The sequence below is a fragment of the Mytilus edulis genome, chromosome 2, assembly GCF_963676685.1.
Source record: "Mytilus edulis chromosome 2, xbMytEdul2.2, whole genome shotgun sequence".
NCBI classification, from domain to species: Eukaryota; Metazoa; Mollusca; class Bivalvia; order Mytilida; family Mytilidae; genus Mytilus; species Mytilus edulis.
This window is the reverse complement of record NC_092345.1, coordinates 17,235,866-17,261,903: the sequence shown is the minus strand read 5'-3', so window position 1 is coordinate 17,261,903 and position 26,038 is coordinate 17,235,866. Positions and strand designations below refer to the sequence as shown.

Here is a 26,038-nt window from a genome sequence, read left to right as displayed (position 1 = left end):
GTATTGACCTATAATGGTTTACTTTTACAAATTGTGACTTGGATGGAGAGTTGTTTCCCTAGCACTCATACCACATCTTCTGATTTGATCATATCTATATAGGAATGAAATTGTAAGAAAGACAGATGAATTAAGTATTCTGATTGTTCAAAGCTACACATATTATTATAATTTTTACAAAATCTACCAACTTGATTAGGGTTTGATCTTTAACTTCTGATGACTATAACGACGTTTCGATATGTATCTCAATGTCCTCACTTTCTGGGAAACTGATTTGGTAAAAGAGGTCTGAAAAACAGACAAATAAAACTTTGGTCAATTTTAGAGAATTGTTGACAGTAAATTTTAACTTATTTTTTACTGATCAAACTGAATATATAACCAATTTTATTTGTCTGTTTTTTTAACAAAAAATTGATGGCTAGCTGCAGTCAAGGGACAACTAGATTAAATTTTTTCAAAAGAGTAGAGGTCTGATTTTGACCTTATGCTCAGACCGGAGCGAAGAGGATAAGTAAGTAAGAGGTCTGATTGATGTGAAAATGAGGGTTAGTTTTTTGCTGATTAAACAAACAATGTTTCCAGGTAATATTTTATTGTTCCGTCATATTCAATGGTATGTACAAATATCTACAGGTGATTCAGTAATATTAGTTGGATATAAATTTTCGTGAATTTCGTGGGTACAAAGGTACCACGAATTCCAAATTCAACGAATTACATATTTTCTTAAGGAATGTATGCAGACTTTGCCAAAACCACAAAATATCTACGAGTATGCAAGTTTTCCACAAACCACGAAAATTGGTACCAACAAAAAATAAATTAATCCACAGTATTTAGAATATATGTCCATGGGACACCATGTCCGGCTCACAAATTTCAGTTAACAGCAAAATCCAGATCAAAATTCTAATTTAGCATTAAAGTTCACATCATAATGAACATGTGTTAAAACTTTTAAGATGATCTGACAACAATTTTGGGAAAAAAATTAATCAAAAACTTTTACCTGAACCTGACCATGCAACCATATGCACTGACCAGAAAAACATAATGCCGGGCTATTGTCAACTACTACTAGTCATACAAACATGACAAATCAGGGAAGTTATTTATCAGCTGACTCCCAAGTGAAACATACACCACACCTTACAGATTTAGCATTTGATTAGTATTAAGGTCTTTCACCAAAAGTGTTTTATTTCTGCAGTTCTTTGAAAAATCTATTCAAAAATGTTAGAGAAATTCAAACACACTACCGTAAACCCTGGTGCAAAAGTACTGTCAACATGCTTACTTTAAATCATAGTAAATTTACAATAAAAATATGAATACCTACCCAAGGATTTGGTCCTCTTGAAGTTCCCACACATGGGTATCTTCTGAAGAAACTTTCAGCAAATGCTTGATAGTCATGTTTTCTGGGCACGCCTTTAGATAATAAATGATAGGCACATCTGGTGATTATCTTTGACCACATATGACGAGATGGTGGTTTATTGTCCTCTAAAGCTCTCCTTACTATAGGATCTTCAAATGTAGGCAATTCAACGTCTTTCCTGTACTGTCCCATTGCTGAAGGGGGCATACTGTATGCTGAATCATCTCTATCTGAATGGAGATCATTTCCATAGTCTGCACCGTCAGTATCATCCATACCTCCTGAACAAATGATAAATATGAGTCAAATGTTTATCTTTTTTTTATATAGTGAATTCATTTATTTTCATGGATTGTGGATAATTGATTTATATGGTTGAACCAAAGTCTCCATTTAGACCCTAAGAAATGTGTACTTCACTAAAAATTACAATATAGTGTATAAGTATCATAACATTTGGTTGACTGGCAAACTTAAATAAAAGAAAAAGAACAAAAGGTCTGCAATTTTTCCATTTCTAAAGGGGGGCTACTCTTGAAAGGTAAAAGTGTTGTCACCAAAATTCAAATTTAATCTGTGTTTTGCAGTGGCAGATCCAAAATTTTCATAAGTGGGGGCCCACTGTCTGCTTTAGAGGTGGCCTGCTCTCCCAGAAAAGGGGCCTGGGACCCCTAGAAAACCCTCTAAATCCGCTGTTTGTGTACAAGTTTCATAAAAATTTTGGGATGTACAGATGCACTACATGGTCATTTCTGTTGGCCACACTGAATAACGTGTGGTAAAAAATTTGTATCTTTACCATTGGACATGGGGTTGTCAACTGAAACAAAGTTTTTGACCTTGACCTTTGACCTATGAAGATGAACATGAACTAGATATCATTGAGATGGGAGCCATCTCTGTGGGCCCCGCTGTGAATAATGTGCATTAAAAAATTGTATCTTTACCATAGGACATGGGTTTGTCAACTGAAATCAAAGTTTTTGACCTTGACCTTTGACCTAGGAAGTTGTAAATAAATTATGACACACCCTTTGGTGTTGGTTTATAAACATGTCAAGTATAAACTTTGAAATGATAACGGTTCTCAAGATAAAGAGCAGACACGATCTTTACCATAGGACAATGGGGTTGTCAACTGAAACCAAAGTTTTTGACCTTGACCTTTGACCTAGGAAGTTGCACATAAATTATGACACACCCTTTGGTGTTGGTTTATATACATGTCAAGTATAAACTTTGAAATGATAACGGTTCTCAAGATATAGAGCGGACACGATCTTTACCATAGGACATGGGGTTGTCAACTGAAACCAAAGTTTTTGACCTTGACCTTTGACCTAGGAAGTTGTACATAAATTGACATACCCTCTGATATTGGTTTATATACATTTCAGGTATAAACTTTAAAATGATAACGGTTCTCAAGATATAGAGCGGACACAATCTTTACCATAGGACATGGGGTTGTCAACTGAAACCAAAGTTTTTGACCTTGAACTTTGCCCTAGGCAGTCGTTCATAAATTATGACACACCCTCTGGTGTTGGTTCATATACATGTCAAGTATAAACTTTGAAATCATAACGGTTCTCAAGATATAGAGCGGACACGATCTTCACCACAGGACACAGGGTTGTCAACTGAAACCAAAGTTTTTTTACCTTGACCTTTGGCCTAGGAAGTTGTACATACATCATGACACGCCCTCTGGTGGTGGTTAATAAACATGTAAAGTATAAAGTATGAAATCATAATGGTTCTCTAGATATGGAGCGGACACAAAGTGTTACGGACGGACTGATCACTATAGGGCGACCCGCCTTTGGTGGGGCCCTAATTATGACATACCCTCTGGTGTTGGTTTATATACATGTCAAGTATAAATTTTGAAATCAACGTTTCTCAAGATATAGAAAGGACACAAACTTTACTATAGGTCATGGGGTTGTCCACTGAAACCAATGTTTTTTACCTTGATCTTTGATCTAGGAAGTTGTACATAAATTATGACACACCCTAGGGTGTTGGTTATTATACATGTCAAGTATAAACCTTGAAATCATACATTTTTCTAGACAAAGAGCGGACAAAATTTGTTTAGGACAGAAGGGATGACAGATTGATCACTGTAGGGCGTCCACCATTTAACACCTTATAGGAATATATATATGTGGCAGATCATAGTTTGCACCAAAGTTATGAAACAATATATATCCATTGTGTTCTTGCAGTTGTATTATTGGTGGGTCATCCTATTATTCTGTTGTTTTTGCATTTTTGTATTTAATATTTGCTGTTTCTACGTATGTTGAATAGTCTATGAGTCGACTGTAAAATCAGATATTATTGTGAGTTTGTTTTAATTTGATGAGACTAGCAATGATGAGCACTCCCATTCTGATATTTGTTAAATCTTTATAAATTTAACAAAAAAGATTTTTCTAAAATCTCTATAATCTCTCTTGCATTAGTGTCAATACTTCCAAAATCTCAAAATCAAAAGCACAGAATAGCTTCTGAATTAACAGTTGGCAAAAACACTAAAATAAGAACAAAATCGTCATTCAAGGGAAATACACCTTATTAATGCGATTTTTGTAGATCATGAATTGCTGATTATTTTTTCCTTAAACAGTTCCTACATGTCTAATAATTTTTTGAGATACATTTTGAAATAAGGAAGACCATCAAATTACAGTGTAGCAAAACATGGTCATTTAAGGGTAAATAAAGTAAGCATGGATGTATTTTTAGTAACTTTAAAAGTTATTGAAATGAAAACTTTTATTTTATGGTTGGACATGTTGGACCGGTACTGTGGTAAGAATATAATAAAATGGCCTCCAATTAATACGTTTAATCATGATAATCTGGAACAGCCCTAATAGCAGTCATGTGATATATTTGGTGAAATTGGAAGTAGTTGGATCTTGATTATAGGAACAGTTTGGTCCATATTGTGTTGTTAACTGATATCCGAGATAAATTTAAACTGTTCACTGTTTTCAACCCACTTTGTTAACTGTTATCAGCATTTTTGCATTTGTTGTAAACTATTTTTGCCCAAATCAAGGTGTTGTTAACATGTTAACAGACCCCCTATTGCCCACCCCTTCTTTTATGGTTTTGAAGATATAAAACAACTAATGCCTTTTACCCAAATGTTCTATTTTTAGTCCTGACTGCCTATTTGTTGACTGGCAAGGGGAAAAAACAAACACAATGTTGATACTAGACACCCTACAGATTATTCACACAAAATTTGGTGAAAATTGGTTTATTAGTTCAAGAATTAAAGTTATGGATGGATGGCAAATGATGATGACAATAGCATGTAAATGCCTGTGTGAGTTAAAACCATTTTTTTTATTTTATTGATTGAGAAGACAACAAATTCCATTTTATATTAAATGGTCCGAGTACACAGTTATTTCGTAGTGCATTTCTTTTAGACAATAAATGGAAATTAAAAAAATCCCACCTGCGCTTTCTCAATAATATTTTTACAGTGTGTTGTACTACTTTTGGGACAAATTATATCAAAATTATAGAAAACTTCATCAGCTCTAACTCAAAATATGGACAATTTTGTGTTAAGGGGGTCTTGAAATCTTTTGACAGCTTCCGAAGTGCTAATTTCTGACCTTTTTCAGCTGGACCTAATCACTACTTTACATTAATATTTATGACCCAAATTTTTTTACAGTGTCATTTCACCCCCCAACTTGCTATATGAGGCATAAAACATGGAGAAATAAATTTGGAAGGGGTATAACAAAAATTGGCAAGTAACACACTGTCCACACTAAGGACTATATTCGTGGACAACGAAAATCAAAGGACGATAACTGTGTACTCGGACCAAATGAAACAATCTAATAATAATTTATGGCAAAACATGGCCTTTTACAGCTTGCTATTCAATTTGAAATTTGCAGTATGAAGGATGTATCGTGACCAATAGTTAACTTCTACTTTATTTGGTATCTGCTGAAGGGTAGTCTCATGAGCAATCATACACATCTGCTTTAGTTGATGAGAAATAGACCATACAGAAAAACTTAACCAACTTTGAACTGACATGAAATGTATATCAATGTTATATTGCCTTTCTTAATTAGCTGACTGCGGAGGTAAATAAATCAATGAAATACAAACAAAAGTTCTGACATATGGATTTTAAATTTATTAATTGGTCTTTAAATTCACTTTCAACACTATTTTGCTATTTTGTGGTGGTCAGTTTATATTGATGCCAGTGGTGGAAGCTGGAGTGCTCAGTGAAAACCACTGACATTCTGTAAGCAAACTGACAATCCTAGTCAATCAAGTTGAGAGCACCTGCCATACAAGGTACACAGAATTCAAACTAACAACCTCAGTGCTGACAGGCTAGTGATAGAGTAATTACACTACTAAAGTTCTTAGACCCATCAGACACCCTTGGCTTTTTAAATGCAAAACTCAACCAAATCAGGACACACAGACAGAGTGAAAATTGAAAATCTATATGTGGTCAAGCATAAAATGTACATAAGTAATTTGCTGACTTGTCAATGCTTGTGCTCAAATAAAGTAACATTTTCAAAACATTAAAAATGTAAATAAAATGTAATGTTAAACTATTTTAATTCATTTGAATGGTTGTACATGTACATATTTAACATGGTTAACAATAAAACTGCATTGTAACACCTAACCTACACTTTACATTTATACACAACAAATTTATGAAATTGTGTTTAAAACTGGCACAAATAAATAATATTATTAATATATAACACTGCATTTTTACTTTGGTGCATGTCCAATAAAAAACTGTAACTTGAACAAATGATTTAATTATGTACAATTACAATTTGATCTTTTCAAAAAGGCTATAAACAAAAAAAATAAACCAGTATTAAACTAAAAACACCTCTTCAAATTGGAGGTACAATTTGGTGGAACACTTTTCGGTTATTATCCACTAGATACAATTTTATTCTACCCAAATTTAGACTGTACATGTATATCACTGTTGACACAGAAATATTTTTAGACTGTGCAACAAGTTAACTATTAAAAAATTCAAAGTCAATTAAACTGTCAATTGTTCTTGAACAATTGAGAGGTCTTTCCTTTTTTAATGTAAAATACATGTTCAAATAGACGTAGAATGTATTGAAAAGCTTTAAAACACACTGAAAATCCTTTAAATAAGGTTAAACACACTAAATTCGCTATATGGGATATGACCTTGACCTTTGACCTTTTGACCTTTGTCAAGGTCATTAGTCCCCAATGTCATTGCTGAAGACCCCATGGGTCTAGGACCTTTGGTTATAAAGTAAAAGCTGATTTTGTGTTTTCAGAAACCTAAAACAAGGGTTATGCCCCTTATAGAAAGGTCAAATCTCTTTGGTCAAAATATAACAAAGTTGCGCCATAATGATCCAAACATTTTCCACTATTTAAAACTTCTGTAAGTATAATGGTTCCTGAGATTATCCCATAACAAGGTGTTAGGTCAAAGGTCAAGGTCAACATACAAATTTGACCTTGAGGTATTTTTCGAAAATACATAAATTGATGATGATTGGTGAAGATCCCAGGTGTCTACGACTTATGGTTTCTGAGTTTTGGTGTCCAACCGACACCGGTTAATTTCCATAGGGGCATAACCCTACCAATGAGTCGTTGAATCTTTTCGATCCAAATGTAACGAAGAACCGGGGTCAGGTCCTGAACAAATTTCACCCTTCGTTTTTTTTCTACCTATTACGGTTACGGTGTTGGAACGATAACAAGGTTTTTGGGTTTCGGAGGGATAACTCCGAACCGACAAAATATTTCGACTCACAGGGTGAGTTCAGGATAGGTATTCATGACACCGATACAAGGTATGAATATGAAAGCGACACGTCTTACGGTTAACGCGGATAAATTTGTCAAAGTTTGGCGGAAGAATAATAATAATAATTAAAATGTCAATTGTTCTTGAACAATTGAGAGGTCTTTCCTTTTATAATGTAAAATATATGTTCCAATAGACGTAGAATGTATTGAAAAGCTTTAAAACACACTGAAAATCCTTTAAATAAGGTCAAAAACACATAATTCGCTATATGGGACATGACCTTGACCTTTGACCTTTTGACCTTTGTCAAGGTCATTAGTCCCCAATGTCATTGCTGAAGACCCCATGGGTCTAGGACCTTTGGTTATATAGTAAAAGCTGATTTTGTCTTTTCAGAAACCTAAAACAGGATTTATGCCCCTTAAAAAAAGGTCAAATCTCTTCTGTCAAAATATAACAAAGTTGCGCCGTAATGACCCAAACATTTTCCACTATTTAAAACTTCTGTAAGTATAATGGTTTTTGAGTTGTTCTGATAACAAGGTGTTAGTTCAAAGGTCAAGGTCAACATACACATTTGACCTTGAGGTATTTTTGAAAGTCTCATGAATTGTTGATGAATGGTGAAGATCCTAGGTCTCTACGATTTACGGTTTCTGAGTTTTGGTGGTCCACCGACACCGGTTAATTTTCAAAGGGGCATAACCCTACCAATGAGTCGTTGAATCTTTTCGAATCAAATGTAACGAAGAACCGGGGTCTGGTCCTGAACAAATTTCACCCTTCGTTTTTTTTCTATCTATTACGGTTACGGTGTTGGAACGATAACAAGGTTTTTTGGTTTCGGAGGGATTACTCCGAACCGACAAAATATTTCGACTCACAGGGTGAGTTCCAGATAGGTATTCATGACACCTATACAAAGTGTGAATATGAAAGCGACACGTCTTACGGTTAACGCGGCTAAATTTGTCAAAGTTTAACGGAAGAATAATAATAATAAACAAAAGAAATACAGTAAGGTCTTTCCCTTTAGTAAAAGGAAAGACCTTAATTATATGACTGATGGAGAGGGACAGCTTAATAATCTCCCTGGAAATGAATATATTTAGCTGCCTATCAAATACATGTTTCATATAATTTTTGTATACTCAATATACATGATATAAGTGGTTTACTTGTGACTGGCCTAATCACAAAATTTAACAATTGTTTACACCTCTGATACCATCATGACCAATGTACACTTGACTTTATCTAGATAAGATGAAAAACTTCACTGGAGTTGCTTAAATAGTAAATGTAGGTTGTAGTGACCCATTTTTCAGTGGACTGATGTATTTCTATAAAGATTCTTACACCACGTTATTTAATTATAGGTCTTAGAAGTAGAGAAATACTGAACTATTTTCTGTCAATGTGCAGCATCAATAAATGAATGGGGCAGTAAAGTCAATTCTAAATGGTACAATATTATCAATGATTAAGGTTTCAAATATGTTGTGAAACAAATATATATTTGGTTTTCTCATTTCATATTATACAACAGGACTGGGTTGCACAAACGTCTATTAAGTTAATAGACTATTAACTTCTAATAGACTATTAAATATCTAATTGACAATTAGTTAATAGAGTGATTTAATAGCGTTGCACGAATCACTTTTAAGGATACTATTAACTAATAGACAATTAAGTGACTATTAACATTTTAATAGTCAATTAAGCTCCATTTAATTCTGCGAGTTTCATCATTTTTTCACAACATCATTAAGATTTTCATCGTTTTCACTACGTCATCATGATTTTCACGATTTTCATCAATTTTCCATGACGTGAATGAATGAGACGCGGTGTAGCGAACATTTTGTCAAACTAAATAAGCTTTGTGAAGCTTTATCGAATAACTAACATGACGATACACAGCTATGTATCTCTCCCAAAGCAGAGAAATTAGAAAGTTAAGGAACCAGTTAGGCTTTACCGCTTAGACGATTGTATGCGAGATGCCTAGTTTAGTGTACAGAATTATTTTGAGATGAACATTAGTTTAGTTAGTCTATATATACAACAATGTTTATACACTACTTAATTGAAGAGTTAGTTAATACGCGGTACGTTGTACTATAAAGACTGTGGTAAACCAAATAGAACTTTGTAAAGTTTGCCGCGTTCTCTGTGAGGAATCTGTTAGAATAAGTTTACAACAGCAAAAAATGCTCGTAAATCGGAATAGTGAAAACTGGCACCTTCCATTGTGAGTGTCAAAAGGGGTGGTGTTGTTTGCTAGAGTAATTTACGTGTCGCATGTTTGCATGTGTTGTTTAACACTATATAAGGTAGGGGGGAATCTGCATTCAAAATATTTTTTTTCATCTGCTTGACCAGAAATATTTTTTTCCATCAAATTGGGGATCACAATATTTTTTTTAGGAAAAAAACATAACCCGCTTGAAGTTAAATGGTCGTTCCCTGATCACGTGAACATTTTTCTTTATGAAGAGAGACTGCACTGCCGTTGACATTTCTTTTTTTAGTAGAATGTGTTCCCATTTTCTTATACCAAAACTTGCAAAGTTTTCAGTTTCTTTATATGCATATGGTCATTGTACTTCTTTGATAGTTATACGAGATAGGTGGCATGCTAAAATCTGTTTCTGTGATATTAGAACGAATAGTTCAAATACCATGTCAACAATTATTCTAACAAGGGGTGTCTGCATTGGGGAGGAGGGGGTCTTTCATATCTGTATTCTTTAAAATGTTTGCCATTTTCTCTATTTTTCATACTTGTTGCCCATTATTTAAGAACCTCATTTTTCTCTATTCTTTAACCCCCCCCCCTCATTATTCTCTATAGACTATTCTGTAAATCCACATCAACACCCTCATGAAGCCCTACTCATGAAGTATATTCGGCGTTTTGCATTTGCGCCGATTTTTTCTTTCATTTGCGCCCATTTTTTTTTCCATTTGCGCCCATTTTTTTACAGATAAATTACAGGTGAATAGATATAAGAAGATGTGGTATGAGTGCCTATGAGAGAACTCTCCATCCAAGTCATCATGTTATTTTTCATTTATCATTATAGACCTCTTCCGTTAGCCACTTGTACAAAATTAATGAATCACCATGGAGAGGTGGAAGAAGGACTACAAGATACATCTCCAGACTTATTCATTGACCGTACCCATAGTTCTTTAGCCTCTGTCTTTCGGACATCTGCCACATGATTAATGCTCGTTCTGTGGTTTGACAATAGAATCCGTGGTGACTCTGGCTTTACACGATTTTATGGTACATTTGTAGAATATGTTGTTATGTTTCAGGACACTAACTTTTCAATATGTATGGCCCTCTTTGGCTCGTTTTAGTGTGCAATATGTCCATCGTGTTGCAACGAAGTTCCAGAACAATATGAATCAAAATTAACATAAATGAACAAGATTTATAACCAGATGTTACCAATGGTATTATATAGTATAGTTAGTACATGTACAAGTATTAACGTACCTGTATATCTAATTAGGAGCAAACATAAAATCGGCGCAAATGAAAAAATGAATTCGGCGCAAATGAAAGAATGAATATTTTCAAAATCGGCGCAAATGTCATATACCCCCAGTATAAGTGTCGGATAGTTTTGTTTCATCTTCATTACAGTTTTCAGTTGCAAAAAATAATTGTTTTAAAAATATGTATTGGATATAAATATTATGGACAATAAACACCATGCCATCTTAAATAAAAAAAAAAAGATCAAAATTATCACATAGTTTCTCTTATCTCCTACAAATAACAGTGTATGTTATTGTACCTTATTGTGCACTGTTCTGTTATTCATTTCTCCAATCTGTAGTAATCATTTAAAAAATGTTAACCCGGCATGCCATACTTAATAGAAATGCGGACGTGAAAGAAAGCACTCTTTATCAAAGCGTCAACGGTGTTTGCACATTCTTCACCCCTGTTATAAAAGGTTTTCAAATGTCCAATGCTTTCGTCCATGCATGCCTTTCAAAAATTGTTTATTTTGGAGAATGGATTTTATACTAAGAAATATATTTCAGTTTGAACAAAGCATACTTCCAAGGATGAGGGCAAACGTTTTTTTTTCTTCAGTTTAATGACACTTGCCGTATTGAAAATAAAACCATTGTTTCCCTAATAGATTCATAATGACAATGGTTAATCATAGAATTACAATTATATCTTCATTTATGCTTCAAAAACTTATCAATTTTTATCTTTTCTTTCTATTATTATTTTAATAATAAGACAAACAATTCTTTTTGTGACGAAATCATACAAGATGTGGGATATCACCGGCTGTGCGAGGCTCTCAGTCCGTCAAATCATCGAGTTGAGAAGCCTGTCACGGTATTTTTGGGCTGATTTTGAGGTACAAGTAATCCAAGCACTTGCATGGCATCCATTTTAAATGTACAATTAAGGACTTAAGGCCAATTAAAATTAATTGATAGATTTTCATCCCCGCCCGCCCCTCTGAAATCGTCCCGCCCCGATTTTTTTTATTTTGAAAAATTTACGATTTCCGGATTTTGTTCATTTCTGTTACCGGTAACCGTAAATACCCTTAAAAGAGTCATTTAACAACTTCATGTTTTACATTGTAATTATATTTGCTTCAATCTTGCATATAACTTGAGAATCTTAAAAGCACAACCCTACTAATACCAACACTGTTTGAGTTCTCATTTCATTCATAATAAATGTGTTGCATACCATTGCATTTGCATAATTTTATGAGGACTACAAACCATCGCTTAAAATGTAGTCCAACTGAATAGAGAATTTCTCCATGATTTTACTGTTTCCTGGAAATGGGTTTCTAAAGTAGCAATTGCATGTAGAACAGTAGTTGCCAATCAGAGATATTTATTTAAGAATTTGAAAAATTATGTACGATTCTTTATACATGTTTACACATGTACATGGTATATATAAGCTAATTATAACACTTGCATATATATGAAGTTCAAGTCACAATAAGGTTTCATATTAAATAAAATTTAAAAAATAAAATCCTCCCACCCACCCCATTTTTTTCAAAACTTTGGATGAAAATCTACTAATTAATTTTAGTTGGCCTAATAGCGCTCCTTCGTTCAATTAAATTTAATAGTGAGTTAATAGACTATTAACGTTAATTAAATTTTGTGCAACGCAAGTAATAGACTTTTAAATTTAAGTGTACTTTTAATAGACTATTAACTTTAATAGACGTTTGTGCAACCCAGTCCAGTAAAACATAAACAGGATAAAATAGGATAAAAACCATGACAACTATTACCATGTTCATATCACAGACAGATATTCCATTGGCTTTAATCACATGATTGTAAGCACAAATCTATGCATTTATTTTTATACCAGCTCTAGGCCTAACCTGTAAACAAAAGGTACTGTTCATTGCTGTCCATAAGAAGTACATTTACAAAATATAAAGGTCAATATGCATAAAGTCTATTAAAATACAGAAAACAGTTATAATTTAAAAAAAGAGCATGATTAAATCTGATACATGTATACATCACTTTGAAAACTTGGTGTACATCATTTTAAAAACTTGTAGTACATCATTTAAAAAATTTGGTGTACACCATCCTATAAAGAAAACATGGTGCACACCATTTAAAAAAAAACTTGGTTTCATTTAACTAAAACAATGAGATACACTGAAAGAACTGTCAGTGACTGTCACTATAAACTTACATAAATCATTATCCTTAGAGCACTTTATAAAAACTATGAAAGATTGATAAAATGTTACGATCTTGAACATACAATGTACATGATGTATTTGAAGATGAAAATAAAGAATAAAAATAAATGGTTTAATAAAATTGATTCTTCTGATATGAACATGAATGCCTTAAAAAATCGCAAGTAAAATCTTCACTTGAATCATCCATTTCACTGGCTGCTATACAATCTATCTTGTTGACTTGCTGACCTTTCAAGCTTTTGGTATTTCGCCTGTAAAACTTTCTTTGCCCGCCATGATCTGGTACATAGATTATCACTAATAGCCTTATACACTTTTGACCTTGTGTGACGACCAAGATTTGTACAGAAATCTAAAACGAGATGTAAACTTTTATAAGATATTTTTGATCTGCCTCCAAAGTCCCCAACACTTTTATCCCACTATATCAGTCTAATCTGCTGAAATTGGTAAACATGAATTATGTTGTAAATTTCCCAGGGTGTTGTTTTCTTCTCTGACGCCATGCTCTCATGGACAAACTGACACTCATTGCTCTCTGAACAATTCCACGTCGTTGTCTGCCATAGGAAACACAAAAATCTACAAGAAGATTGGACATCCTTGTTAGAATCATTTATGAATGCAGACACTATGACAGTCACATAACAGTCACGTGACATGTTTCTTTCCCTTATCTACAACTTTAGAAAACAGTCCCTTTATTCACATAATCTACAAGAACTGCTAGTTATTCCAAGTCTGATTTTGATAGGCCATCTTAATATTTCTTTTAAAACGCCATGTTCGCATAGATAAACTATCACTCATTGCTTTCCTCACTTTGACCTTGGAGTGGTGACCTTGTATAACAGCAAACTCTAAAAAAGATGGAAATGTCTTGAGTAACAGCCATATTTATATTTGTTGTACTTCACTCCAATAAAACTAATCAAGTCATTTTTTAAAGTACGATAAATCCAGATCCACTAAAAATAGCTTTCTCTTCAGTTTACATCCTAAATAATTTTGAATTTACACATAAATTTTCTTCTTTCTCTTGTGGTTCTGTTTGTAATGCTACTTCCCAATGTTTGGCGAACTTGTGACCTTATATGACGACCATTTCTAACACAAAACTCTAAAATAAAAAATGTTTCAAGATTTTAGTCTCCTCATTTTAGCCAAAATTCGTTGTCTCTCCAAAGATGTTGCTTTGGACACTGTACTTCCCAATACTTGTCGCACCTTAGCTCTCGAATGTTGACTATGTGTTGTACAAAAATCTAAAAGTAGAACAAAAAGTGTTCAGTAAAGAAATGCATTGGGTTACAATGTTCCATCCGCTTGTTCAGTCCAACTAATATCAATAAATAACTGCAATGTTCTGGATCATGCTAAATTATCAGATCCAAAAACTAGTCAGATATTAAAAATATCCATTCATCAGTTAAAAAGTTTCTGATATTATTTTTTTAGTTCATAGTTCAGACGGCCAGAATTAGCTGCTTTCCTAAATTTAACCACACTGGACATTATTCTTTGTCTTTCAATCCATGTTGCCTTAGAAACACAGCTCCCCAACACTTGTCGTACTTTAGCTCTAGGGTGGCGACTATGAGCTACACAAAAATCTAAAACAAAGAAAAGCAGGTGTACTGTAAACTAAAACAATTAGTCAGAAAAGGTAACTTTGAAAATTCTGAAATTACCAAATATATTATAACATTACAACATTAAGGCTGCTTCAAAATGACACAAAACATGGCACTGAAATAAAAAAAAATCCAAAAAAATAGTTTTGATTATATTGTGTTCTAAAAAAATATATCTAAGGACTGACATTTGAAACCTTAATCATATTTGTTAATAGAAGTTCCAGTCTATAAACCTTAATAGAAGTTCCAGTCTCTAAACCTTAATGGAAGTTCCAGTCTCTAAACCTTAATAGAAGTTCCAGTCTCTAAACCTTAATAGAAGTTCCAGTCTCTAAACCTTAATGGAAGTTCCAGTCTCTAAACCTTAATAAAAGTTCCAGTCTCTAAACCTTAATAGAAGTTCCAGTCTCTAAACCTTAATAGAAGTTCCAGTCTCTAAACCTTAATAGAAGTTCCAGTCTCTAAACCTTAATAGAAGTTCCAGTCTCTAAACCTTAATAGAAGTTCCAGTCTCTAAACCTTAATAGAAGTTCCAGTCTCTAAACCTTAATAGAAGTTCCATTCTCTAAACCTTTCTACTTGTACAATTATATGCATTTAATCAACAGAAGCACCATGGGTGCATATAGAAGCCAAGTTCCAATCTTTATGGATATATATTTGAAGTGTCTAGTACAATGAATTTTAGTGTGTCCCAAAGTTATGTCAAATGGTGGGAAACCCAAATGTCAGTCATTTGTTTGTTGCTGTAACCTTAACATTTGACTTAAAAAATCCTAAAAGTCTTTTCACTTAAGTATGTTGGGATCCCACTCAAATGTTTATCTCCGCCACATTCTGTATGTATGTGCCTGTCCCAAGTCAGGAGCCTGTAACTCAGTGGTTGTCGTTTGTATAAGTGCTACATATTTGTTTTTCATTCATTTTTTATACATAATAAGGCTGTTAGTTTTCTCTTTGAATTGTTTTACATTGTCATTTCGGAACCTTTAATAGCTGACTATGCGGTATGGGCTTTGCTCATTGTTGAAGGCTGTTCGGTGACCTGTAGTTGTTAATTTCTGTGTCATTTTGGTTTCTTGTCAATGCTTGTGGAGAGTTGTCTCATTCATTTGTCATTGGCAATTATACCACATCTTCTTTTTTTATACCCTCCTAATACTGTAAATTAAGAAATTATTTTGTCAAATTTTGATGTTTTTATTGTTGCGAAAATGCGACAGGGTTATAATCGCAATAATTTAAACTCTTATTTTGAAATTTTTAATATGAATTAAACAGGATTTTTATGTATATCACAAAATTTAAAACACATTTCAGTCTTAAATGACAAAATCACAATAATAAATGCACGTAATAATATCTGAATTTACAAAAGTAAAAATGTGATTTTAAATGTGAAAAACATCTTTTTTTATTTCATGCTAGTCAATTGATTCCTGTTTTAATCTTGAGTCGTTTGACCTAGTAAAAGCTTCAAAATCACAAAGAGTTTTTCTCATCTGAGTTGGACACATGGATCAAACAACAACAAATGCAAGCATTTCTAACCAACAAGATTTTATCCATATTTTATTCCTCCAAAAGCACTTGTAACCTTGACCTTTGACCGATTGATCTAAAATTCAAATAGAATTTTCTCTTTCCCATGAGGCATTAATTATCCATGATAAATAAATTTTGACATATGGTAAATTTAAGTCCAGTCTATCTCACCAAATAGGGCATTATGGAACCAAGATAATTAAGTAAAACAGCAGACATTTTTTTTTTTTATCAAAATCAAAAAATCTCTGGCATAATTGAGCAAGTAGATAAAGGAGCATTCGTACAAAGTTTTGTTCAAATCAGTTCAATGTTTCAGAGAAGATTTTTTGAAAAGTTTATGAAGACTGACAAGGATGCATGCAGTTTTTAAAAAGATATACAACACACACATAATAATTATAAACCCCTATTTAAATATGATTTCAACATAAAATATGAGAAACTGGCATGGATAGAGCACCTTAAAATTTCTTGTTGTCTTGAGATGAACCCCATTTCATGTATAACATTTCTATTTTCTTCTTTTCTTTATAAAGTCTGGATGACAAACTTCTATCAATAACAGTTTTACAGACAGATCTCCTATGTCTGCTATTTAATTCACAAAAATCTGCAATTGATCATGATCAGAGTTAACACAATTATGTTCTGTATCTATACATGGCTCTTGATTTATTAAAAAGAAAATGACACTTAATAATTATAGAGAATCCTAGGCTAAATAACTACTGTAAATTCAGAAATAATTGTATGATTTTTACTGAGGGCTATTCCAGAAAAAAATGTATGGGGGGGTTGAAGGCAGTTTTTGTCAGCACCCGCCACCCAGACAATTGTAATTGAGAATTATAGTGTGAAAAGTTGCTCTGATACCCATCACCCATGTATTATTAATACAATGTGCCTTCCACCCCCCACCTCCCAATACATTTTTTCCTGGAATAGCCCTAATACAAATAATGTGACAGTGATCAGAGGTGACAATAATAAGAACTCTTATTCTAATGTCTGATAGATATATCTGTATACACATTTTTCTGAAATCTCAATAATTAATTTCACATTTTTTTTCATCCTTCATAAATCGTAATAACAAATGCATGAAATAATTTCTGTATTTACAGTAATTTTCATCTGGTTGGCTTCTGAAAGAAATAGAATTCCAAAAGAACATATTGAACGGCAATTGACTGGTCTCAAATATGCTGACCTGCAACTAACAAAAACAAATTGGAAGTTATTTATTAAATCTAATTCCAACTATTCTAAGCCTTATATATTTTCATTTTTAAGCATGATTTACATATTTGGTAACATATAATTTCATGTTTGTGTTGTTGTCATAAGCCTGCATTTGTAGCCTCTAGAGCAGATTTCAATTATTTTCTTGGAATACCTTCTGTTTTCTTTGGGGTTTTTTCTTCAGATTTATAGATTTTATCAATTTTTGTTTGGTAGGACTTTCAATCTGAAAATGCTTAATTTAAAAGCCTGGTTTTAAACACTTTGTATTCAAAATTGACTTTTAGCTCTAGTAAGTAGATGATAGTTCATCAGCAAGCAAAAAAAAATCTACTCATTTAAAATGTTGATTTTAATAGCTCAAGGTGTTGCGGTTATATTTAATGAAAATAGCAATTTTGGTTTGCTTTAGGTTTAGCAAAAAGATTCTTGTTTCCTGTTAGTTATAACATATCTTGTTTATCAATGCTGTTTGATTGTCGTCTCAATGATGCTTACCCAACATGCATTATATACACATTATAATCTCTATCTTGTAATTACCTAAAATGGCCTCTATAATCTGTTGGTTTAAAATTTTCTTCCCTCTTCCAGCTTTAGACAATGTAGCACCAACAAGTTCTTTCCTTGACCAGAATACATTAAGAAGATAACGAGCCATTTTTTCTCCATTGTATGTCCCTGTCTGACTCTCAGTTCCAATTTTAAATGCTTGTTGTATTGTTCTTTCATAAACATAGACACTACTTCCATTTACAAGTTCAACCATCTGGAATATACACAAACTTTTGTCATTTGTTTGTGGTTTAATTTAAGGCCTAGCTATTTGTGCTTTGATGTAAACTTATTTTTTTGTGTTTTAATGTAAAACCTAGCTTTTTGTCCTTAATCAGTCAGGGGTACTACTTAAACAAGTGATTTCAAAATATTTAATTTTTTTTTCTCAAAATCACTGAAACAAGTAATTTGAGATGTTTATAACATTTTTTGGATTTTTTTCCCCACAAGCTTCATTTTTTATTGGTAAAAAGACCAGAATTCCATTGAAAAAACAACTACGTACATGCAGAAATTGTCATTTGTTTGATAAGCCTGTCAGTTTTTACAGTTTATTTAAATATGCAAAAACTGGAATAATTTGCATATCAAGACATAACCTTAAAATAAATCATTCTATTTCTAAAGAAAACCAATCAGGTCACCTAATAGTGTTGACCTTTGTCTAATAGTAAGAGTAGTTAATGAATATTTGATTACAGAACAATTCCCAAGGGTACTTTTAAAAGCTTTAGCGCACTATCTTACTGCCCAAGCGCACTGCTGAAATTGATATCCAAAGATAAAGGGATAATTGATTTATGTAGAAAAAATATAGAAAAGTTTGTGAAAATATGGAAAATCAATGAAATTAGCATTTGAAGATCAAAGAAAACACCAAAATCACTTAAATAGGTGATAACTGAATATAAAAAATCACTGAAATAGGTGATAATGAAATCACTTGTTTAAGTAGCACCCATGACTGTTAATGTAACCTAGCTTTTTGTGTTTTAACATAATCCTAGCTTTTTGTGCTTAATGTAACCTAGCTTTTTGTGTTTAAACGTTAACCTAGCTTTTTGTGCTTTCATGGAAACATCCTTTTGTGTTTAATGTAACCTAGCTTTTTGTGTTTAAACGTTAACCTAGCTTTTTGTGCTTTCATGAAAACAGCTTTTTGTGTTTAATGTAACCTAGCTTTTTGTGTTTTAACGTAAACCTAGCTTTTTGTGCTTTCATGGAAACATAGCTTTTTGTGTTAATCTGCTAACTAGTTCTGCTTTTGAAAAACCATATATATCTTAGCCGGAAAATTTAATTTAACAAATGCAATACAATTTTGTTGGGGAAAATCTTTTTGTAAAGATTTTTTTTATGACAAATTAGAGCCGGAAAATTTTGTTCTAAAAATTCACAGGCCCCAAAAAAAACAAATGGTATGTGCCTTGGAGGAACCTGAGTCGCTCAATTCAGAAAAATAACTTTTTGTTATATCTAATGTGCCGTATTCCCTGTGAACTGGATCGGTTTTCTCTTGCGCGCGCTAAGCAGCAGGTAAGAACGACACTCCTACTGGTTTTTTATTGGATAAAAAATCATCAGGCCACTTTTGAATGATGTTACAAAACATATACACCACACCTTACTCATTAACATATTTAAACGAACTCATCCTTCAGATTCATCGTTATGTTAACTCGTAAATAGCGTGGTATATATAATACTTGTCTTTTACTCAGCTGAACAACATCATGAACATAAATTGTTCATCATTTAATTTGTCTGGAGTCAAAACCTTTTTCTCCTGTACTATTTTTGAAAAAAAAACCAACTTAAGTCTCCAAAATTTGGACATGGTAATCCTACGTCTGTTTTGCTTTTGCAGGCTTTTTAATCAACCAGATAATTTTTTTCTATATCTTTACTTCTGAATTAATTTTTCTACATCTTTACTTCTGAATTAATTTTTCTACATCTTTGCTTCTGAATTAATTTTTCTACATCTTTGCTTCTGAATTAATTTTTCTACATCTTTGCTTCTGAATTAATTTTTTTTACAACTTTACTCCTGAATTATGTTTTCTACAAACTGCCTTTCACTGTGTATTGTACAATTACCTGGAATGCTTTTGCTGTTTCTGGATCAACCAATCCTTGCCTTGGTAGGTCACCTGATGGTACTGGCAAGTCATGTGACCTTTGTTGTTGGCCTGAATCATGTGATCTCTGTAGACTAGAATCATGTGACTGTATCGACAGGTCAGAAACTGTGTCCATTCCTGAAGGTCTTGTATCTCTTGAATTATTCCCTACACAATATAATAACAATTTTTAAATTTTTTTTTTTTATTTCAAAACCATTTCACAACTATTGTGAAATTTTATTATACCATTCAAATGGACACGTCTAACCATGAAGAAATGAAAGAAGTTTCTGCATTATTAGTACTAGATGCATTTCATGTTGTTCCTGATTTTCTATCATGTTAATATTGTTCGGAAAACCTCCAGTACATTTCCTTTTTTTATATTATGTTTATAACTTCATATACCCAGTATACGGTATACATATAAACATACACGTATGTAGTTGCTCAGAGCTGGCAGAGAGGGGAAAAACCTTGGATATACTGTTGATACATTTTTGTTGATGAAAATTTGTATTCTCATTGATCCAATATTTATTTTTGTGGTTTGCCAAAGACTCAATGCAACCATACTTGTATGAACATTTTGCACTTCATTGAAAATTTAAAGATGGCTTAGCCACTAAATCCACAAAAACTTGCCTCAAACAAAAAGTTATAAATCGACAGTATACTAAATTCTTAGTATCTTAGTATACCAAATACACAATGAAATACTTTTAAATACAATGCAAACATAACTTAAATAAGTAAATACCTAACTTTTCTATGTCTGTGTGGTTGAACAACAGGATCTTCAATTTTCTTATATGATAAATTCTCTAGCGGGAATGTTAAACAGCCGAGTACCCAAATCAGCCACGACACGTTTCCTTCTTTTAAGGATCGAAATTACATTGGTGAATTAACATTGTATTTTCTCTTCTTTTTTTTCCTTAAAATAGTATTTACTTTAAATAAATGAAGTACCCAAATCATCCATTGTTTATGCACATCTTGCACATGGTAACGAAATACAATTATAAAATATGAATGTGCCATATAATTTTATTTTTTTTCAATTTGACCAAATTTTACCAAGTAAAGTGTATTTTTTGTTTTTGAACATTCATGACATTGCTCAAAATTAAAAAAAAAAAGAATATTAAAATGTTTTTTTCTATAAGAAAGAATGTTAAATATTGTTGTACTAAAGAAGTTAATTTGCTCTTACAGTTGAGAGAACGATTTGGGTACAGTGGATAATTTGGGTACTCTTTCGATGAGCTGCCGAACTAGCTCTTAGGCCCTTATCATATTTTTTTACCATTTGCAGACCATAGATTTATGGTCCGCAAATAGTAAAAAAAATTATCATTAAGACCCAAGAGATACAGTTCGGCAGCTATCCTTCCATGTGATTGATAAGGTCCTTGTTATTTTTATTTTGAGACACAGTATTTTTCCTCAAGTACACATTTACATTAACATGATTAAATTATTTTGGAAATTGGCAACATTTGACCTGCAAATGACCTGCCAATTTGCAGATTGGACTATTTATGGTGGTACCAAAAACCTTGACTAAAATTAATTTGGCTTGTTTAATTTTTATAAAATTTTGACAAAATATTTACTTTAACCCTTTGACATCATCAAATGATCATGGACATGTTTGACAAAAAAAAAAAAAAAACTTCAAAAGAATTGATTCCATTGAACCATTCATTTTATGAGAAAAATTGATTGGATATTATATATATATATATATACACACATAAATACACACATGTAGCAGTTTGACAACCACTAATTTTGAATATTTAATATTTCTTTCAACAATAGAACATAATTAAACAGTCATCTAGTTCTTACAAAGTTATCTCCCTGTAATTTTATGTACCACTCTAATGCATCATCGCTTTTGCTCTATCACGTCTATCATGTCTACAGAATACAAAATCTTTCTTTCATCATTTAAATTTTTATATATCCAGTAATAATGGCAATGGAGAACAAATAGCGATCATGATGATTGACATGAACTTAGATGTACATAACATGTAGCTAGACTTATCTTACTTCAAATAATTGTACATGTACAACATCATTTCTGTATCTTACAGACTATACTCTTAAATGCTGCCTTGGTTTAGGTTATATATATATTCATTTTTGATTGAGATCTTACCTACGAAGAAAGAGTCTGCAACACTATCATCAACTTCTGTTTCTATTTTGATTTCCATGGTATCTGACGATGAATGTGCCGAGTTCTGTGATATATTTATATTGTCAATGTTTGCATGTAATGCTATCGGTACCGCGGAACTTGAAGTAGAAGTTTGTTGTGAATAAGGTAATTTTTGTTCACTTATGTTTGTTTGACGTGAATGCTGCTCACTTATAGTCTGACGTGAATGTTGCTCACTTAAAGTCTGACGTGAATGTTGCTCACTAAAACTACTAGAATGATCACTTTCTTGGATTTTAGAAGGCTGCTGCTGCATCGGAGGAGGTGGGCGAACATCTGACTGCCCTGACGATTGCCTAATCTGAGATTGAGAACTGGAGATATCTGCTCCTGTTCGTATTTCATTGAATTGTACTGCTTGTGCAATCATTTCATCCAGATTTGCCAAGTTTGAGGGTGCAACTAAGGGTGGCGGTGGTGCACCTAATGCAAATTTTCTGTTGGTGAAAGTCGGTGGAATATTTCTTGATGGTGATGACATATAACTAGATGAGAATGTTGGGGTGGTAACAGATGAGGTGGATGTATATATTGCTGTACCCATCGATAATGATGGTCTATTTTTAGGTTTTTGAACGGGACGAATGTTTGAATGGATAACGGGAGTACTCGTTTTATTGATATTTGATGTAATAAACATTTTTTCCGTAGGTGATGGCACATCTATTTCTATAACATCCTCTTGTCTATTTTTGTCCCTCTCGACCTGAATATTTGGTGATTTTTCGTGATACGAGGTGTTTTGATAACTTTTTTTAAGTGACATATCATCCGGTGGTCTTAACATCCTTGCCGAGTTTTGCTTTCTACTAATTTCTGCATGTGACAAATCAATGATGCCAACTTCCCCTCTCATGGTTTCTGATTCTTCCATTGGCTGTGCATTTTTCGTCTCCCTTGTGACATTTCTATGGCTTGCTGGAGAAGAGTGGATGTCAGAATAAAAATGTCCATCATTAGAATGCTTGTTACACGTTCTACAAGGTGCTGGGATTGGTGCTACATCACTTGTAGAATCTTCTTCTTCTATCCACTTAGGTTTTGTCTTTGTATGATGATCTAAGTACAATATATATAAACATGAACATAATAATAGCATGAACATATTACAATTAATACATTTTACACAATCATGACAATTGTAATCAGTATGCATATCTACATGTTGATTATACCTGTTGTTCACATATTTCCTACTTTCTTTAAAACCTAATTACATGTAACTTCACTCATCAATACCTGACCATATCTGGTCTAAACTTTAATCTTTTTTACTCAGCATACTTCAGATTGAATTTAACTTCTTAATTTGTCTTATTAACATATATATATATTAAATCAGTCATCATGGTCATTGTGTCAGTGTTCTGCCTAGGATATATTTGTGTGTATTTCAAGCATCTTTTTTCAATAATAAGCTAATAACTTTCTGATTACATATTTGTACATTTTTCATAGTTGATTTTAGTACAAATTGCATTTACATGTATAGTACTAAATTCTGGCAAAAACCAATTACTGTCTCATGTGTATGTTTCTCTGACATGCATAAATCTGGGTTTCCTTTTGTCTGGACTAACTGTACATGTTCTCAAGTATAACGGTGCATTGGCTTGAAGGAGGATCATATTCATCATGTTCATAGCATATTATAACAAAAGTTAACAAATTATCTGCGGCAATAAAAAAGGATTAAACATGTTAAAGATTTCGTATGGCATTTGATTTTTTTGAGTTTTTATACATTTCAATATTTTTGTGTATCAATGTGTATAATTATATGTTAATCATTTGATTGAATAAACATGATAAAGATCTATCTATTTCTTCTGATTGAAACCAATACCTCCTTGTGGATAAGATAACTTGAAGGCTGTACGGTGACCTATAGTTGTTAATGTCTGTGTCATTTTAGTCTCTTGTGGACCATGTGGACAGTTGTCTCATTGGCAATCATACCACATCTTCTTTTTTATATTGTTCAGTTAACATGATAAACATGGTAAACTGCAGAGCCATCATTGTCTTTTCACTGAATTCTTTGATTAAATTTATGACATCTTATAATTTATTCAGTAATCTACATGATCTAACAATGGAATAATTTGAGATTCCTTTACCATGTTTACAAAGCTATGACATTATATTTCAAAATATTCTATTCCCAGGGTCTCACTTCATGCACTAGCTCTGGAGTGGCGGTTTGTAAGAAGCATTAAACTATAATCATTTAACAATTTTCATCTTCATATCCTTTCTTTAGAGCAAACAACATACCTAAGACCATGTATCCTTTTATCTTAAACTCTGACAATTTGAGGTCCAGCCACATGACAAACTGAGTAAGGGTCCATGGTTGAGCCTCCTTCACTAGTCCAGAGAAATCCTCCTTGATCTTACAAAGATCAATCATTTCTGTTATTCACGTCTGTAGTTTAATCTAAAAAAAAAATAACATTAATTCTATTGTAACAGTTATATATTAATTTTATAAACAATGATAAAGTTTTATGGACTGTGACATGATGATGGCCAACTTCAGGAGTTAGTTAACACTTCCAGAGCACCCAAGATCACCCCTGTTTTTTGTATGGGGTTTAGTTTTGCCCAGTTTTTGTTTTTTAAGTTGTGTTTTGCATACTTTAGTTCGTCTTAAGCCATGTTTAGCTTTAAAATGTTTAATAAATAAAAAAATCTTGGCAAGGTATAATCTTTTTTTTCAACTGACGAGTTGGAGAGTCGCTATGATATTGTTCACCTCTTTTTTATAAGACATGGATGACGAGTTGGAGAGTCGCTATGATATTGTTCACCTCTCTTTTATAAGACATGGATGACTTATAAAAAAGAGGTGAACAATATCATAGCGACTCTCCAACTCGTCATCCATGTCTTATACTTGTAATTTAAAGAATTTTAAGTTTTTCATTCTGCCGTCGATAGCCATGATAGCTGAAAACTAATCATGCTAATGTTGTGTTTGCTGTTAAAAGTTCATCCTGTGAGGCATGGCAACTACATTTGATTTATTTGAGCTTTGAAACTTTTGTATCTTTATTTTTCGTAAGTTCTTATTTTGTTGATTAATTTTCCTTTTTTTTCTAAAATTTTTGATCAAGTCATTTGTTGCAAGAATTTATTATTTTTTCAAGTTGCCCTGTCTTACACAGGAGGCTTACCATGCCTTTAACCCGAAATAAAGCAAGAAAAAATTATAAATTATTAAGTGAATTTGGTTTTGATCATGAGGATGTACTCCATGTGTTGGACACCACTTCTGACATTTTTTATCATCAGACTTCACTTGACGATGAAGTAGATAGGTTGGAACATCGGATCCACAATTTAGAATTAAGCATTTCCAAAAAAGTAAGAAAACTTGAAAAAATGATTTTAAAAAACAGACATGACAGAGGGCAATTCCAAAAATGTGTTTGAAAAATGGGGAGTCGAGTAAACTTATTGATTGGGTCAAGGAGAATGTGAAGGCGAGAAGTAGAACAATCCGCACAAGCTACAGTTGAGTGCACCTAGAGTGAAGTCTACTGAAATAGGCGGTAAAAAGACAAAATCAGTGCTAACAGAGACCATATTGCAAGATTGTGTAGGTGAGGGCAATAATATGTCAACCAACTCATAAAACATATATATTTTAATGAAAAAAAAATTATCAAACAAAAAATACAAGGTTCATCAGATTGCTTGACAAATA

At 32.7% G+C, this 26,038-nt stretch overlaps 1 protein-coding gene across 19 annotated transcripts in view; it reads right to left on the bottom strand.

Annotated features, from left to right (window-relative positions):
- Positions 1-26,038, bottom strand: part of LOC139511592 (uncharacterized) — a 63,341-nt gene that overhangs the window by 26,339 nt on the left and 10,964 nt on the right. For 8 of the 19 annotated variants that reach the window (XR_011662055.1, XR_011662054.1, XM_071298458.1 and 5 more), the window contains exons 2-4: positions 24,604-24,766; positions 22,264-23,385; positions 1,346-1,668 (exon numbers count right to left, since the gene is read on the bottom strand). Coding sequence is in view for 16 of the 19 variants with exons in the window: in XM_071298458.1 (XP_071154559.1) it covers positions 1,346-1,668; positions 22,264-23,385; positions 24,604-24,739 (1,581 nt within the window). In the remaining 3 variants the exon portion in view is untranslated. Of the gene's footprint in view, positions 1-191; positions 292-1,345; positions 1,669-12,499; positions 14,245-14,284; positions 14,593-16,624; positions 16,775-17,949; positions 18,176-20,064; positions 20,256-22,263; positions 23,386-24,603; positions 24,767-26,038 lie in introns of those variants that run through there. The other 11 variants (XR_011662053.1, XM_071298452.1, XM_071298453.1 and 8 more) reach the window with 8 other exon arrangements.